Below are 18123 nucleotides of genomic sequence, written 5' to 3' on the forward strand. Positions count from 1 at the left end.
CAATACACCCAACCAGTGCAGCTATTTTCATTCATGGATGACTTGCACTGGTAGCTCCCACTGAGAGGTTGTCAGGAAGCACCTGGGGAAAACAAAAAGGTCTTTTCTTCATGCAGAAGCCTGTTCTTGGCACATCACTGCCCAGAATAACCTCCATGCTTTCCAGCAACAGCTGAACAGAGCACAGGAATCAAGTGCAAGGGAATAATTTCTTTTTATGAAAACAAACAAATGAAAAAAAAACACATTATACCCAAAGAATACTCTGGTTTTGCACTGGCCTTTCCAGTTTGAGCCACCTGTGTCACCACACATTGTGCTGCCTCATGTATGCCTCCTCCAGCTTCACCTTCTGCACAACCCCCGACGTGATCCCAGCAGCCTTCTAGCCACGTGCTACTTCAAGACTCCCTAACAGAGGGAGCCCAGCTGCCACAATGGGTCAGTGGAGTTGTATTTTTCACTGCTGCCACTGATCTGGTCCCAGATCGGCACTCTATTGCACAGTGGTTTGGCATATGTATCTAACATCTGTCAAGAGGCAAAAGCTAAAATGAGAAGAGTGATTGTGGTTTGCCTTCTCTCCCATGCAATTTGTTCCTGTGGAGTTAACACTGTTTGTTTTTTTTCAAGTCTGCTGCTCTTTTCCTTCAGCATTGTTCTGGTTAAGACTTTTGAGCCAGTAAGGTTGTTAACTTAATCTTCCCGTCCATGGAGGCAGTGAGGCAGGTCCCACAGTCCATGGCTGTGCTCCAGTCCACGGTGACAACAGGAGCTCGGTGTCCTCCCAGGGAAAGGCAACTCTCCAGGACCTTTTCCTCACCATTCAACTGCAATAAAAAAAGCAAAAGAATTTAAGGAGGCAAGTTGCTGCAGCAGTACCCAGAGCAGAATCAAAGCCTACTACATAATCCTTATCCCTATCAGGGCACATAATTAAGCAGAAAAAAAAGAGGCATGTTAACATTTATGTAGCACACGAGGAAGCAAATTTTCAGTCTCAGGACAGAAGCACATGATCTCAAGCAGCTCAGCTTCTGACATCAGCTAAGCTGCAGTAATTGAACAAGGCAGGCTAAGAGCCCAGTTGTGTAAGTTTAAGCCATAGGTCACGTTAGCACGGGTGCTCTGAATGCCTCAGCTGCAAAGTAACAATTCCACCTAAACTGCCTTGCAGTGGCCTGTGCTGATACACATTGACTCAACTTTCCCATCACTTTGCCGACTTACCTTAAAAATGACTCCCCCAGTTGCGGAACATGTCAGCATGTAGTTCCCCTCAGAGTCAAAGGCAAAAAGTCTTCCTCGTGGGAACTGGACTTGCTTGTATCCACTGTATCCAGACAGCACAAAGGGACCCGTAGCTTCGCTGGGAAGATCATACTCTGACACCTTCAAGCCACTCTTGTGAATATTCCACTGAATGAACTAGAATGACAAAAACAGATTATAAAAGCCCATAGTTTAATTAACTGGGATAAAAGAAGAGCCACGCACAGTTTTTAAGAGAAGGGGCTATTTCACACAGACAGAAGATGGCACTTCCACATCTCTAAGTAGCTGTAGTTACAAAACGCAGGCTGCAAGGGCTTTAAGAGTGCCTACTCGTCAGGCAAACACATCCTGCACTTCATGTGCACTGCTGCCTACCAGTACTGCCACACTATGTGCAGGACCCTGTTGGGATTTCACTTAACTTTCAACAGCCAAGGACCCGTGCCTTCAGGCAGCCTGCCCCCAAGCCAAAGCTCTTCTGCTGAGGTCTGTGGAACTCAAGAAATTGACACCTTTATTGTTAAGCAATAGGGAGCTACTGGCAAGGAATTTCATGCAAAGTGATCAAGTATCTGCTCCCCAGGGAACCTCAGACCTCAAATATGGTGATTTCAGGGGCACACGAAGGTCATCTTCTCATGGATACCCTAGGAAGGAGATGTGTCACCATCAGCAGGATTTGCAGACAAGGTCTGAGTCAGCTCCAGCTGCTACTGCCCTTTCTGGCCACCCTCTCCTCAGAGACTGCATGCAGCAGAGTGGCGCTGTGTATCTAAGCCCACAGTTAGCAGCCTGCAAGTTCTCCAGAGCCTTCTGGTATCTTTACTGTTATCCCCACCACATGGAGAAGACTCCAGAAGGGATCTCACCAGCAGCTGACCAGTGGAAGGTCACACACAGCCTACCTTGCCATCCTCGCCTATGCTGTAGACCGTGTTCTCATCGTAGCTGAACTCCACGGAGTAGACTTCCCCCTCGTGTGCCTTCCAGCTCATGGCGCACTCGTGCTGCTGCATGTCTGTGGGGAGAACCAGTACTGAGACACTCCCAGTGCTCACACAGAGCTGGGGTGAGGAGAGGCTCTTTATGTTGATACAGACTCTGACTCAGCCATCTACATCAGCCTCTGGGAGCCCTATCTAATCTCAGCACCTTGTCCTTATTCTCCAACACCTCTCCCTCCAGCTTTACAGGGCTGTTCACATCCTCAGCATCAACTGCAGTTGTTTGGTGCCCAATCCACACCAGCACCTTTATTTTCCTCCTCTCCTTGCTGTCTTGTCCACTCCTACAGCTGCTGCTGTCTCTGTCCTCACACCCACCTGGGACTGTAGCCTCACAGCTCAGCAGCTGAGGCAAAAGCAGATCCTTTTTTCATGAAGAAGAAAGGCCCAAGCTGCCTTTACCATGAGGACAGGCTAAAGAGGACAGAACCTGAGAAACAGAAGCTGCTCAGTGAAGAAGGACTGATGCGAAGTCCTTGCCTTCAAACTAGAAGGTCACACGCTAAATCCCTTCATTTAAGGCAGCTTCTGGCAGTGGTACTGCTATTAATGGCACAGCCAAGATGACGTGGCTCAAGGGGAAGTGAACTCTGCTCCTAAGCGGGAGGGAAACAAATCCAGCAGCACCACCAGGGCCTCCAGGCAATATCCCCCAGGGAAAGTTTATCTCAATTCACTCCTGAGAGCAATCATGAAGGAGAGGGAACACCTTCCAGCTTGGCATTTGGTCATGTCACGCAGCTGCCTCCCTGCTGGCAGGGGAAGGGTGCTGGGCAGGGGGAGCAGCCAGCCGAGGACACCAGGGGCCACCTCACCGCTCAGTTCCAACATACCAAAGAGACGAACGATCCCATCTGCAGCCCCTGTGACCAGCAGGTTGCCGTTGTGGTTGAAGGCTGTGCAGTTAATAGCGATGGGCTCGGGCTCCAGGGAGAACTGCAGCTGGAAGGGAAAGTCTGCGTTAGTGTCCAGAAACCTCAAATGGAGCTGGGGTGCTGAGGAGCTGTACCCCAGTGCAGGGAAGGAAGATGGTTTCTCGTAACCAGAACTGCAGTGCTTGCTCTGCGGTTCCTCCTTCCTGAACTCCAGTTCCTCCACCTCATGACCACCAACTTCAAGGTTGGCAGCTGCATTTTACTGTGACACTAAACCAACACTTCACCTCAGCCAACACACAGCTTTCATAGCAATGTCCTCAAAGCTGCACAAACAGCTTCTGGCAGACATGAGCTTGAGTTTGCTGCTTTCTCTTATGCATCAGGGAAAGCATTTAAGGGCAAAGGCGAGGGTTAAGACCGGGATGCACTGCCACAATAAAACCCATCTAAACTGAAACAACGGAGAAGATGATTTAAGACTAATTCTCTCAAGAAGCATTTTGCCTAAAAATAGATTTAAAATGCATTTTGATACACGGCTAGAAGAGTTCTGAAGACAGACAAGTTCACATTGTGTGGTTACTGCTATCTCCAGTCCTTGCAGCTGGAGCACACCAGGCTGGGATGAATTCACCATGCTCACCCCGCAGTGCTCCCCTAGGGAGATGCAAATGGGTCCCAATATCCATGGGGGCAGAGGAGGAAAGGGCAAGGGAGAATAGCAGTAAAGAAAACCCTTCAATGTAGCTTAATGAAAAAGCCTGAGCAAAGCATCATTTCAAACCGCTTGAGAGGTTGCCAGTCACAAATTCTGCAGGCAGGAAAGAAGCAAGACCGTGGAGTATTTTGAAGAATTCATCAATAAAAACTGAAACACACACATAAAAACACAGCCAAACCCAGCAGGTTACAAAGAACAGCTCAAACCAACTTGTTTTATCCCACATGTGACAGATGGTAAAAGAGGAAGGAGGTTTGGGAGGAAGACATTGAAAAGAAAGTCAGCACAATTTAGGAAGAAGGCTCCTCCACATCAAAACAGAAGACGTTCTTGGCAAGCAGACTAAGAAAGGAAAGAAACTCAGCAAATACCTGCTGTTTCATCGTTTTAGTGTCCCACAGCAACAGCTTCCCAGGAACTTGGTTCATGCTTTTGCCCCCAGAGCTGACTGCTGAGAAGTCCACGTGCGAGATGGGGCTCTGGGCTGCTGCAGAACAGACAAAGGAGGCACCGCTTGGGCTGCAGGCAAGCGACAGGATTCTGAAACACAGCAGAGAGCGTGAAATGCCTCTCTCCAGCAGCCACCTCAAGAGCAACAATCAGCTCCTAGTTCTGCCAGAAAGATGCTGCAAGACAGGACCTCCATCTCAGGCACACCATAAAGGAGAGCATGATCCATGTGCTTAGGTGGATTTTGAGTCTCTCCAGTGTAACGGAGCAGTTTTATGCTGCTCAGACAAGGACTGCCATCTACACAAAAGCTACGTAACATTGCAGTTGCAGGGAAGCAGTATGGACATTGAGACTTCATCTGCCAAACACAGCAGATGAAACTTCAAAAAAAACTTTGAAAGCTTCACAGTCAAGAACAGCAAGATATATGCACATAAATACATACACACAAACATATACATGTACACCCGTACGTATACGTGTACATATATGTACATACAGATGCCCACACATACAACCAATATTCCAGGCTTACCTGGGCATGTCTTCATCAATGCTGATTTCACAGAGATTCTTCTTCGCTTCTGTGTCATAAAGACGAACCGTCCCGACTCCACTGCCAAGCAGCAGCTTGAAACCAGCAAGGAGGAGATGGAAGGAATGTGAGTGAGGAGCACAGCGATGCTGTCCAGCAACTACCAACACCACACATTTTTTTCCGCATTCATACATTGCAGTTATATGTAATTCCACTAGGCACATCCTGTCTTTCTGTGGACATCATGCTGAGTAGGACTACTCTAAAGTCACAGGAATCAGGATTAAAGCACTGCTCTCCAGAAATTTTAAGAAAAAGATCTGGTAAGCACCAAGGTAGAGAACAAGCCACTTTCTGGAGTATGGCTCAACATATGCAAAATGCACATGGAGTCTCAGTATCTAGGGGAGCAAGGAAAGAGTAACACAGGATCAATAAAAGTTCAGGAAAAAGCTAAGTAGAAGCCACCTCCTTTCATCCAGGGGAGAATGAAATTACTCAGAAGGGCTCACACATGCTTTCTCAGTGGTGTTACAATTTAAATCAAAAGAAAAACCATGGAGGGATGCGTTATCCAAGAAAATTAAGCAAGCAGGATCCTTCTCACTTCACAGCCTGAATTGCTGCTGAATCCCCATGCATTTCAGAAAGAAGAATCTCTCCACAGGAGAAGGAAATAAACCCCACAAAGCAGAAGAAATCATTAACAACTGTATGGACATCTCCTTTCTAAGAGTAAAAGAAATGGAAGAGACGAGCTGCAGCACCAGCTGTTCACCACTGGCATTTGGGATTAGCAGCAGCACGCCGTCAGTGCCAGAACGTGAATGATATGCCCTCAGTTGCAGGCCCGCTGTGTCACACAGCCAAGGGAAGGCAGCGAACACCAGCAACAGTTCTAGGACTCAGCAGAACGCAGGCAATTTAAGGCTCCTCTCTAGGAACAGGATTAAAGGACAGGTACTATGGCAAACATTTAAACTGTCTTGGCATCTAAACAAGCTTCCAAGTCCTTATGCAAGCACCAACCCCTAGCTGTGTGAGGCACCAGAGTAAAACTGGACTCGGAGCCCTTCTGACACCTGCACAAGCCAGGATGCTAACAGCACAACCTTGCTCTCTCTGTTTACTGGCTCAGGCTGAGAGTGAAGCTCTACAGCTCCCTGCTGCTGCCTTCCCACAGGCTGCTGTGCCTCTGCCTGCCCTTACAAGTGACTGCCTGCAGAAAGGCACTTCTCTTAAAGGAGCTGCTTCTGTCCTGCAGCTGCCCACGTGCTGCAGCTTGAGAACTTCTGCCTCAGGGCAAGCAGTACTGAGTTTCTTGCAAAATACAGAGCACACTCCTCACTCCCTGGCTTTTATAAGACCCTACAGGCTTCAGTTCTCCCTAAAGCAGAAACTAACTGTTGTCCTGATTTTATCTGCAGTGCAGCCACCTAGAAGTTAACGTGCAGCACACAACAACTGAGCTCCAAATCATCTGCTGGGACTCCTGAGTCTCAGCACGCACAGGCTACTCACCAGCCGATCACGCTTGGTTGCCCATTCCAGAGACAGCAGCGGAGACTTGGAAATAGATGAAGCTTTAGTTTGCATTATTGGGTTAAAAGTCCACACTTTGATGACTCCATCCACATCCAAGCTGGCCACCCTCCGTCCAGAACAATCAACCCTGTGTGCAGAAAGAAAATGACTGGGTATTTTTCTCCCTGAAGTTCTTAGATGCAGGCAGATAGCCCAGTAATCCTTCCTCTCCTACAACAACCAGTGCAATGAAGCACTAGAGCTCCACACGCACAGCATAGAGCCTTCAGCAATACCAACAGGCTTTCCCAGGCAGTTTACTCCTGGCTGGCATTTCCCTATCACAAAAATCTTTGCCAATTCTCAATGCACAAGCTACAACCTATTGTCAGTCACAGCAACTCAGCTGCCCTACAACCAAGAGTACACGCACAATGTGCTGGGCAGAACAGAGGCTGGGAGAAACAAGCCAGACAGAGCTGATCCTCTGGAGAAGCTTCTAGGAGAAAGCCTTCCTCTGCCAGCCTGTTACCTGCAGTACATGATGGACGAATGGTGCTCCCCGTACTCCTCCTGGCTCAGGACGATGAAAGGCTGCTCCTGTCGGACCCCCACAGCCTCTGTACCACTGGTGGGCATTTTGGCTGAAGTCTCTGCTTGGTCAGCTTGCAGCTCTGAGCACGGCTCTGTCTCAGGTGTGCTAATATCCGTTTTCTTCTCAGCACTTTGGCCCTGCAGGAAGAAATCCTGTGTGAAATACACGGAAGCAGTATCTCCAGGCCAAGCTTTTCAGCCACCCCTCATGTTGAGAGAAAGAACAACAGCTGTACTGAAACAGAAGCACTGTCAGCTCAACTCCCCTTCTGTCAGGGACCTTCCTCCTGAGCGCAGTGATGGGGGCACTGCACAGCTGTGCCATTTGATGTGGCCCCATTAGTCGTAGAGTCCCTTATACACCCCCCGCAAGGCCAGCCATACAACTTCAAACAGGAATTCAAGGAATTGCAGCGTCTCTGTTCAGCAGACCTCAGCTGATATCAGAGACCCATTTTGATGCTGGTCAAGTACAGACTAACAACCAAATCATCAGATTTCAAAGAATTCTTGTATACAGCAATGTAAAGTCTGTGGTCAGTCTGCACAAGAGTTCTCAGAGGACGGTGAGCCACGGTGGATAGATTATGCATGTCAGCAGGGATCTGGTCTGTGCACAACGTGGTGATCACTGCAGTCAGATGATGCCAACTACAGTCAACATGAGTCCAGAAGTTTAAAACCCAATTTGACAGGACAGACGCGAGTTGGAACGAATGGATTTTTAGGAGGTAAAAGCATCTGAGTGAAACAAGATATCCACTGCAGCACACAGAAGTCTCTGAAAGCACCTTAATCCTCCCTTGCCACTAGGAGCAGATACAGTGCACGAGTCAGCAAAATGTTTGCAAGCAACCCTTAGCTACACCATCCTCTGAAGATGAAACACTTGAGAAGTCTGCATGGTAATGTTCCCTAACACATCCTTGCCTTATTTATAGTAGTGCTGTATCTTGAGCAGTAAGTTAAACACTGCATAAGCAAATCATCACAATTCACAAAGCCGGAAAAGGCTGGGAAAGAAATCCAAGAACGCCTTGCTCTGTGTTAACGTGGGGATATAACCGATGAATGACACTCATATCAGAGAAACAGTGCAGCCTTCCAGCTTCCTTTTTGACTCATGCTTTGAGAACAACAGAAAGCTAAACAGTATCAGCTTCCCCAAGACGACCAGACAACTTTCACAAAGGCAGAAAGACACCACCTTAACCTGGAACATCATAGCACAAGGAAAGTCAAAGGATACTTGCTAGGCAGCCAGGGTTTGCAACACCCTGACCAGTGCTTAATTAGTCTTTTAGATGAGCCACGAAGAACAAAGTTCTCTTATAGCCCGGAGCACTCATTGGTGTAATAACATCACTCCAAAGCAGCACACCCCACGCAGAACAGCCATGCCCATCAGCTGATAAGCAACAGTCCCTCAGCACCACCTCTCCCCCAGCGGAGAGTCTCATATAGCCAAAATAAACATGGCTGAGATGTTACCACCCATTCCTCCTAAGCTCCATTCCAAAACACACGTGGCTGCTAAAAGCCAGACAACATGGGGGTGAACAGCAGCACTCCACTGACCTTCAGCAGTTAAAACCCAGGATATAGTTTTATTATTTTATTACACAGAAAGCAGGGCACAGCCCCACACAAAACCGCAACACGTGGTGCAGAAGACTCCAAAACATTGCTATGAAGGATATTTCTACTCCTATCCAGGAAAGCTTGCAATTTTTCGCTGTAACACAGAGCCTGCACAAACCAGCCTGAGAACACAGCTGACAGGGAGGAGAGAAAACAGATTCTGCAATCCATGCTGCAGGACTCTTTGGAACAGCATTATTTATGTATGTGAATTCTTGATCTTTTACGTCTGTCTTACAATTGCTCACTTCTGTAGTATGGGTGAGCTGAGCCCACTGTTACTGAGGCAGATGGATTATAACAGGGTACTTGGACATAACAGCCACTAAGGTGGATGAAACATGCCCTCTCCAGGACAAGGCGGTTAACAAGACCATGACAAGCAACAATTCGTCTTCCCTTTGAAATGTCAGCACTGAGTCCCTTCCAGGAACACAGAAATAATCTGAGAGTGGAAGGAGCTGATTAACTACAGAGATTAACCTTTGATACAGCTGATTGGAGCAGCATTCCAGAAGCTTAGTGGGAATACTTGCATTTGTTTTACTGCCCAACATAAAAAAAATAACAGAAAATGGCAGCCCTCCACTTCCCAGCTTCGCAGTGTTGCACAGTACCTGAAAGGTCCCTTTTGACAGCAGCTCTCTCCTTTCCTTCCCGTGCTCTTGCAAGCGCTTCTGCCGCTGCTGCAGGGAGCTCGACTCGCCCGCTGCTAACCCGCTGAAGTGGCTCTTCCCATCCTTACAGGTCACTGCTCCTTCTTTTCCTTTGGCACTCTGGAAGACAGGAATGATTTGGCAAAGTTATGTTTGCATCAGGCTGTGGAAGAAAGAGCAAAAGACGAGGCAAAGAAACCAGGCATCCACAAGGGCTCTACAAGCCAGCAGACATCATCAGCTGTTCTTGCAGTGCACTCACACCCAGTGTACAAGTTCAAGGAAGAAAATGACTTTTTTTCTTCCAGGTGAAAGCAAAAGCTTGGAGCAGTGCTGTGCTGCAAGCTAACTCCTTGGCTACTGAGCACCTTTCAGTCAATTCAGTTGAGAATCACCTGGTGATTTGCTGGTTCTTTCTTCCCAAGACTGGCAGCATGCTGCTGTGTTGGAGAAGCCCCACTCGGCTGAGTTGGTCTGGAAGGGCCCTTTTTGCTCTGGGAGAGGAAAGAGGAGAGAAAGCCTCCACGGGACTGAAGAGAATGTGCAGTGCTCCTCTGGCTGCAGGTCATATCACTGAAAAATAAACGAACAGAACATGAAAGTGCAGCCAGACAGCCTGATCAAAGATGACCCAGCAAAAAACTGTTTGAACCTCTGGGGGACTGATGCTTCTGGAGGACTGAGATGTGCAGACTTGCTTCACATAACTGCATACTAAGGGAAGACAGGGTTTAAACAATCAACCTGTATCACTGGGTATGTTGCCTCTTCTCTGCAGAGAGGAATACAACAGATGTAGCCACAAAACACACTTTAACTGTAGATTTATTGGGAGTTCCATACGTAACTGAACCTCATGGAATAGAAACTCCCTTTCTCTTCTTGCCTTTGCAAAAGAAAGCCCATCTCTGCATAACGACGACCCCTTTAGGTGACAAAGGAGCAACATCTACAAACAATACAGTACACACACACTGCACCACAGCCACTACAGAAAACAGGAATTAAGAGACAATCCGCTTCATCTGAGCAACACTGCGGGGTATTACACTGTTAGCAGCGTTCTGCCTGCCCAAAATACCCTGGTCTAACGGTGAGACCAAAGCAGAACAACTTCTGCATGTGCTTGGACTCTCCCTGCTCAGTGAGAATCTCTCTCTAAAGGTGGGAGATGATTTCTGCCAGGATGTGCTTCTGCAATGATTCCCAGGGCACAAAACGAGGAAGTGACCCAATAAAAGCAGCAGCGTCTGTCCCAGCTCCTCCCCTGCAGGCACTCACAGCTCAGAGTCCCCCAGTCGATCCATGTTGGCCACATATGCAGGCAGCTTGTGATGCACAACTGCTTCTTCCACTTCCAGTTCCTCTTTCTTCATGCGGGAGGATTCAGCCTGCAAAGCAAAAAGCTACAAGAGAAGGGAGAGCCAAGTCAGCAGAAGTTTCACCAAGATTCGCCTCCTTCCCACTTGCTGAAGTTGTTTGTTCCTTTTATTTCACCAGCCCTATGAGGGTGGGGAAGGCAGAAAGTTGCCCTGACTGGCTGAGCACATCAGTCCAAGCAGTGGGAACAACCAGCACTTCACATGTATGAAATTGGAGCCGGCTTAAAACCCTTCAGTCCTCTTGGGCTGTTGCTGCAGCAGCATTAATGGGGCCGGGAAAGCAGCATTGGCCAGGGCACAACTGCTCAGCCTGCTGCTCCATGCAGGCGGTTCAAGGCCAGGGCAGTGCACGTGCCTGGTGGTGGTGATGTGCAGGCAGCAAGCCTGGGAAGTCGCCTTCCTCCCACAGCCAAGGGTTTGGCAAGCTGGCAGGGCGTGCTGAGGCCAACACCATCAGGCCGTCCTGAAAATCCAGCTCCACATCCTGCTCAGCTCCCTCCTGAGCATGACAGAGAGATTTATCTCCACATTACGGAGAAGGAAACATTTTTCTCTTTCCCCTGCGCAGACAGGAACCTCAGGAAGCGTCTTTCTGTGACAGATGTGGTTGATGCCTGTGACTCTTGGCTGTGTGATGAGTTCCTCAGGCCTTTCCGTATATTTGTTTTTCAGACACAACTCTCATTTGTCCTTTTATCACAGTACTTCAGAAAAGCAATAACAAAAATAAGGAGCTTTAGAAACCCAGGATGCAATTCATGTATTTGCATTCAGTTTCAACAGTGAAATTGAGATCACTACATAATCCCAGCCACCACTGAATTCAGTATTTATTCACACCATTTTCATTTAAGCTTGTATTCTATAGGTAGCTGTTTCCCTTTCTAGCTTGAGCAATTCTTAAAAAAAAAAAAAAAAAAAAAAAAAAAAAAGTCTAGCTTTATCTCTGACAGAGAATACTTGTCCAGTTTGTGACACAAATCAAAAGCAAGACAAAACAAAAACCCACCCTTCAACCCAGCTTCAATCTGACCAGAAGTGCAGAATACGAAATTGGAAGAAATAAGAGTTCTAGTTCAAAACACACCCTGTCCTCCCCTCCTTATTCACTGACCATCTTTGCAGATCTGCCCTGGTAGTTTTCCTGCTCTACTGACCCCACACAGTGCAGAGTGCCAAACCTTGCTTTTCTTGAGCCATAAAACCTCCGTTTTGAGGTAAGTTTTTCTATTTTATTTCAACATTTTAGGACAGATGAACACAGAGTTGCTCAGTTACCTGAACAGCTGTAGCACAACACAGGACAATGTTTTGTAACACAGGAGGGTAAAGCACAAAACTTAAATTACTGAAGCATTCATTTAGGGAGAAATGTTTCATGGTCTGTTTCAAGTGAAACTAAAGTCCTGCTTACATGAATAAGGTTTCCCACTTGTACAAGATCAGCCAGATGTGATCTGTAGTTTAGAAGGTTCTTAAATTGTACATCTCCCAAGTCTCTCTAATGAGAGATTGTACTTGGAAAGGACTGACACATCGTATTTTCTTACACCTTTTCTCTAAAGACCTGTGGATGTTACTGTCAAAAACAAGACACTGAACTGGGTGACACTTTGTTGGAGCAGTTCAGCCTTTCTTCCAGCAGGGTCTAGAACTGGGAAACAGATATTCACAACAATAGTTGCATTAGTTGATTTAAATTACTTTAAGTGCACTTCAGCTGCGGTAAAGTGGCCACGTCAGATGTACTGGTTTCTGCCTCTTCACCCTAAGTTATTGCCACTTTCTATTGCGCTGTCAGCTCAGTTCTGGAGGTGACTGTGAGCACTCTGTGAGTTTCACTGCGAAGTCAGTCATACGTGCACTTAACCTGCCATTAGTTTCAGCCTGGCAGAATTTGCAGCATAGCAGAAAAGGCATTGCACAGGATCTGCACCCATCAGACGGCACAGGGAGAGGGACAGATGCCTCCAGCAGAGGCCCAGGAATGTCCTACAGACGTTTTACTAATCATCATATGATCACAGCCCTCGGCTTGCTGGAGACAGTTCAAAGACAAACCAAAATAACAAAGGATTTCTGCAAGAACGTCCCTTGGAATAACTGCACTAAATTGAGGAGATACAATTTGCTTGGACAGACAGAACCAGCTTCACAAAACTCACAGCCTCATAGTCAGCAAGTATGGAGTGACTTCGGTTCTCACCTTATGCCGCAAGGATTCATTTTCTTCTTGTATGAGACTGCTCCTGTGACATTCAGCTTCAAAGTTCAAAATGACTGGCACTGGTGAGAAATGTTAAAGAAAAACTCAAGGCAACAGCTTGTGCACAGCTGGCTTAATTCTAAAAACCAGCACTACCAGGCAACACAGGCAGTGTGGGACAAAAGACTTTCTGCTAATGCTGAGCTTCCCTACTATATTGGGCTGTCACTGCACAGCTTTGTGAATGGATGCCCCCAGGAGGGTCTAACAGGAGAGGCTGGTTTAGTTATGGGCGAGGACCCAAGGTTGCATGCCTGTTTTGTACGCCAAGTAACCAGGAAAAGCGTTTCATGTAAGATTTCTGACTGCTCTCCTTGTCACTGGCATAGGGATGAGCTCAGCATCAGCAGCAACCACAATTGTTTGTGCCCAGGGAATAAAACGTATCATCAGGTAATTGAATAATAACTATTGAAATTGAATAATAACTATTCCGACATCCTCTGGTAAACACCAGCTTCCTATTAAGGCTTGGCTCTAAGCAATCACCTGGAAGCAGAAGGTTCTGCAATCCTGTATTCTTGGCACCGCTGCTGAGAGTCAGCATAACACCAGGGCCAGGGAGATTTAACTCTTAGCTGCAGAAAAGGATATGCATGCACTGAAATAAGACGCTCAGGAAGTTGTGCAGGGACACGATGAATGTATCTGCCCACTGGCGTGAGAAATACGTGGCAAAGGTGGGGTTGGAGTCTGGGGCAGGGAGGAAGGGCAGGACAAACCAATCCTTCCACTCCGCCTGGTTCTGGAGCTCGGAGGCCTGCTTGAGGAAGAACTCCTGCGCCTTGTCATTGCGGCCGCTCTGAAACACAGGAGAACAGCGCTCACACCTCCACTCACAGCTCTGCATGGGTCCTAAGCAGCAGTGCCTGATGGACACCCTAAGAGCTACCGCTCAGAATTAAGGCTCGTGTGAGAACAAAAGAATTGCCCAAATGCCAGAAGCTCCCAAAGGCGCTTCATCCAACATCCCTTCCAGTCACCACAGTCTTGTTTAAAGGCCGTGGAAAATCAAGCTAGCTCCTTGGTAATTTCCAGCTAACCCAGTGCAGTTTGTCCACCCACATAAGACACAAGTGGTGACATACAAGCCCAAAATATACTTCAAATTACTCAATTCTACCATGGATGTAGCCTGAAAAAAAATTGATCTGATTCGTTATCCAGACATGACGATCACACTCCAAGGTAAGCACAGGGCAAGACAACAAAACACGAGAAACCATGCTTCCAGAAACATGCGTTACATTTTGACTCCTCCACCAACATCCATCATTTCAGATTTTCAGTCCAGGAACGGAATCGAGGTGGAAGTACTGCTCGTAAATTGTAAGAAATTAAACATGAATTGTTGACAGGTGTTTGTGTACCCTGCTTGCCAATGCTGTGTACTATCTTTCTTTCACTTTCCTAAGGTATCATTATTTTCTGTTCTATTCAGAGCAGACAAAAACACTTTCACTTTCTCTCCCACATTACTTGTCCAGATTTGAAGCTCACATCTCCCCTCTCTCCTCCTTTATAAACTAAAAGAGAACTCCAACTCCAAATGTCCCTTTTTCTTCTTCTAGACCTTCCAGCTTTGTTGATTCTTTAGGAACCCCGGTCCCTGTAAAGACTGGCTGAGCCCTGCCAGCAGGTTACAGCGGAAGGAATACCAACAAGCCCATCTGTTGATCCCTAACGCTGCAGAAGGCCCTTCTCTACCCTACTGCTGCCTGCTCAGGCACTCCTTATTCTACAACGGTGCAGCTGATTACACTTGCCTATGTAGAGATTTTGTTTTTTTGACTGTTTCCTCAACTTTAGAGGACTACTTCAAGCACTGACCTTGTCCTCCCGTGTTCTCAGTGAATGCCCCACGAGGAGACATTTAAGAGCCTTATGGTCTCTGCTGGTATCCATGTCATTAACAAAGCCTGAGCAGGACTGAGCTGCCAGTTCAGCCATCCCATCTGCCAGGGCCTGAGCCTGCCTTTGTGGCTGAGCAAATACCTTGCTCCCAGCTAACCATATTCCCCTCCCATCTCAGCTTCCCTGTCCTCCTGCCTGCAAGCCCATCATGTGAGTCTGCGTCAAACTCTTCACCACACTCTGATGAATTCTCATGAATTGCTTGTCCCTGACCCACCAGGCGGGTCAGAGGCTCTCAGGGTATTTCCTTGCTCTGGTTTCAGACACCAGGATATTTTTTTTCCTTAAAATCAGAAGCCTAAAAAGATTGAACCACCACCACCTGAACAGTATGGACGAGGTAGTATCGGAATAAGCTGGTTTTCAGCTTGTTCACCGTGGGCCGGTACACGTCTTCCAAACGGCTGAAAAGGCGCCGGTCCAGGTAGCTCCAGTAATCCCGCAGGGCCGCCAGGTCGTAGCTCTGAACGAACTGCTGCAGCTGGTCCACTATCTTGTCCACCTGGAGGGGGCAAAACAGGGGGAGACCGCAGTCATGTGTGGGCTGTCTGGCACGCGAGACTTCCTGTGACTTAACGCTGAGGAGCTTTAACTCCAGGAGGAATGCCACAAGTAACGCGCCAAGCCAGGCCGTATGCATCGGCTGAGAGACCACGGGCAGTTTTTGACAAGATTACATTCTGTTAAACACGGGTGTTTGTGGCTGCTTTTTTTTAAAGCAAGCAAGCAAAGCGTTTCCACTTCTTCTAAAAGCTGACGGGTAGCGAGGCACCAGGAATAACATCGCTACGTGTTGAAAACTCGAGCGCGGTGCTCGGAAAAGCGCGTTATTTATAGGCTAAAGGGAAAAACGGTACCGAGCCAGCCGAGAGGGAGCCCAGAAAGAGGAAGAAAGCTCCGCTGCACGGGCAGCTCTGAAGCACTGCGAGTGCCAGCTATTAGCGGGACACGGCTCCCTGCTGGCCCTTCTGCGGTGCGGGCGAGGCCCGGCGGCGATGGGGGCGCCCCGTGCGGCTGGGGGAGCCCTGGGGGCCAAAACCTGCCCCCAAAACACAGGACCCTGGAGCCCAGGCTGAGGGCGGCTGCTGAGGCGGATCCGTGCGAGGCTGGGCTGCCCCTCTCGGGACCCCGCCTGCCCCTCTGGGGCCCCCCAGCCCCTCGGGACGCCACCCCAGCAGCTCGCCCTTTTCCACCCCCTTCCCCCCGGGCCCTATTTTAGGCCCCCCCCCGGCGCCCCGCGGCCCCGGCCCTGCCTCACCCGGAAGCCCTTCTCGCGGTCCGCCTTGATCTCGGCGTCCAGCTGCTTGAGGGCGGCGGTGAAGCCGCGGAAGAGCAGATACTCCCGCACCAGCTCGTCCGTCCGCTCCGCCGCCGCCGCCATGGGGGCGCCGCCGGCTCCGCCCGCCTCAGCGGCGGCGAGCGGCCGCCCGGCCCCGAGCGACGCGGCCCGGCCCGGCCCAGCCCTGCGCCGCGCAGGACTACAACTCCCGGCGCGCCCCGCCGCCGCCGCCCGGCGCAAGGCACGCCGGGACTTGTAGTCCTCCCCGCGCGGCCGTGCGCGCAAACCCGCCCGTGCTCTCCCTCCCTTCCCCAGCCGGCGGCCGCAGCCCGCGTTTTTCCCCTCGCTCCCATTGGCCGCCGCGGGGCCGCGGCCGCGCTCCCATTGGCCGCCCGCCACGTGCGCCACGTGTTGCTGGGGGCGGCCGGGCAGCGCGGGATGGGGCGAGGAGGGCAGCGCGGGGCCCTGCGGCCGCCCATGGGGGTGGTGGCGGTGCCCGCAGGGATGCCGGTAAACGCTTCGTTCCCCTCCAGGCAGCTCTCCCGGAGCCTTTTTCTTCTTTGCAGCTGCCAGCTCATCCCGAGCGAGCTGTTGGCTCTGTGGTCCGGGTCACGGGCTTGTCATGCGGCTCGTCTGCACGCTTCTTACGCTGTGTTCTTTTTGCAGCTTCCTCGTGGCCGTGTTCCGGAGACAAATCAGGGGGTCCCATGATTAAACTGTCTTGATTTCACAGCGTTTCGGTATGGAACGGGAGGTAGCGGGTTCAGGGACAGAAGTTGTTACAGGGAGGAGAGAATTCATTCATCCTTTGAAGTGCGTTTTGTCCTTAAGGGACTGAGAAAGTTAAGGCAGGAAAAAAAATAAAACTAAGAAAAAAAATAAGAAACTACTTAATCAAAAAAAAAAAAGTTTATAAAGAAGAGATTAAGCAAAAGTGCTACTGAAAAGGTGGATAGTAGTGTACCCAAAGCAGAGGAAGAACTACGAGGATTCCTCTTCTCAGCTCTGCCACCAAGCCATTAGACGGGTTACTTCCAGTTTTCTGGTTTGTAAAATGCTGGTTTAAGATGAGAATCATCCTTGTAAAGTGCCTTGTGATTCTCAACATACTAAATGCTGCGCTGTGGGGCTTGTGCAGACAGGGCCCCTTACGTTTTGTGAAGTCTGAGGTAAGGGTTTGGTTTGCCGTGTTCTGAAGGAGATGCAAGTTAAGTTGAAGTCACCATAACACCAGAAACCAAGACTAGACGGGCACTTGTTTTGTCTGATCTGACCGTACTATTTGCACATACCAGTTCTTGGAACTGCTGTTTCATAGTATCGTGCCCATCGCATGACTTTTGGGATCCAAGGAAGATCAGTATCTTCAAGGGCTTAAATACAGAAGCTTACTCCTAAGTCTAGTGCTTAATGCCTGGCTGAAATAACTGGTGTGAAAGCTCTGCAAGGTAGACCTTCTGTCTAAGGTGACTGGATGGTCTCACTGAGCATGTAAATCTTGAAATATTTTTGAGATGAGTAGGTATGTTTAAAGGCATCGGCCGTATGTTCTTCACTGTGCCTGCTGTAAATGCTGAATGAATGATTTGAAGCATTGAAGTTACTCCAGTTCACAGCAGCGTAGCTGAGAGTAGAACGTGGCAAGGGCTCCTATTGAAACCCTCATCAGAAGTGAATGGTAAAGTCTCATGCCTTAAGTCAGCAGACATCCAACAAGCCATGCTGCAGGCATGGGAGTTCTGGACATGCTTCAAGGAGGGAATGGTCCAAACAAGAACATTTGCTGGTGAGAGATCAGACTGAAGTAGCAAATGTCTACATGACTCAGTATTATGTTAATGTATTACATAACGTATTTATCATATAGAATATTTATATTCTGTATTTAATTTTGCGTTGTTGGTGGTTCTTTCCCCTTCAAATTAGGGTATAGGAAGCTCATGAAACAACACAGTTGTTTCCTCAGAGACGTTGAGATAATGAAGAAAAAGTGGGGAA

The 18123-nt window shown here is 48.7% G+C and overlaps 1 protein-coding gene across 1 annotated transcript; it reads right to left on the reverse strand.

The window, feature by feature from the left end:
- Positions 1–203: 203 nt before the first annotated feature.
- On the reverse strand, positions 204–16242 carry WDR91 (WD repeat domain 91). Its single transcript, XM_032205884.1, has 15 exons — positions 16105–16242; positions 15169–15348; positions 13527–13734; positions 12873–12955; positions 10566–10690; positions 9680–9857; positions 9246–9404; positions 6926–7125; positions 6391–6541; positions 4867–4961; positions 4250–4418; positions 3113–3221; positions 2181–2293; positions 1231–1428; positions 204–830 (listed from the first exon to the last, which is right to left on the reverse strand). The coding sequence occupies exons 1-15, from the start codon at positions 16225–16227 to the stop codon at positions 666–668; spliced, it is 2256 nt and encodes a 751-aa protein (XP_032061775.1). The 5' UTR covers positions 16228–16242; the 3' UTR covers positions 204–665.
- Positions 16243–18123: the final 1881 nt, after the last annotated feature.

This window comes from Aythya fuligula, chromosome 1, assembly GCF_009819795.1.
Source record: "Aythya fuligula isolate bAytFul2 chromosome 1, bAytFul2.pri, whole genome shotgun sequence".
Lineage (NCBI taxonomy): Eukaryota > Metazoa > Chordata > Aves > Anseriformes > Anatidae > Aythya > Aythya fuligula.

Excerpts from the sequence above, each read along its gene's own strand:
- WDR91 (XM_032205884.1), bottom strand. The coding sequence starts at position 16,227 with ATGGCGGCGGCGGCGGAGCGGACGGACGAGCTGGTGCGGGAGTATCTG. Across the intron at positions 15,349-16,104 it reads ACCGCGAGAAGGGCTTCCGG|GTGGACAAGATAGTGGACCA; the intron begins GTGAGGCAGGGC and ends TGCCCCCTCCAG. Across the intron at positions 9,858-10,565 it reads CGACTGGGGGACTCTGAGCT|TGATATGACCTGCAGCCAGA; the intron begins GTGAGTGCCTGC and ends TTTATTTTTCAG.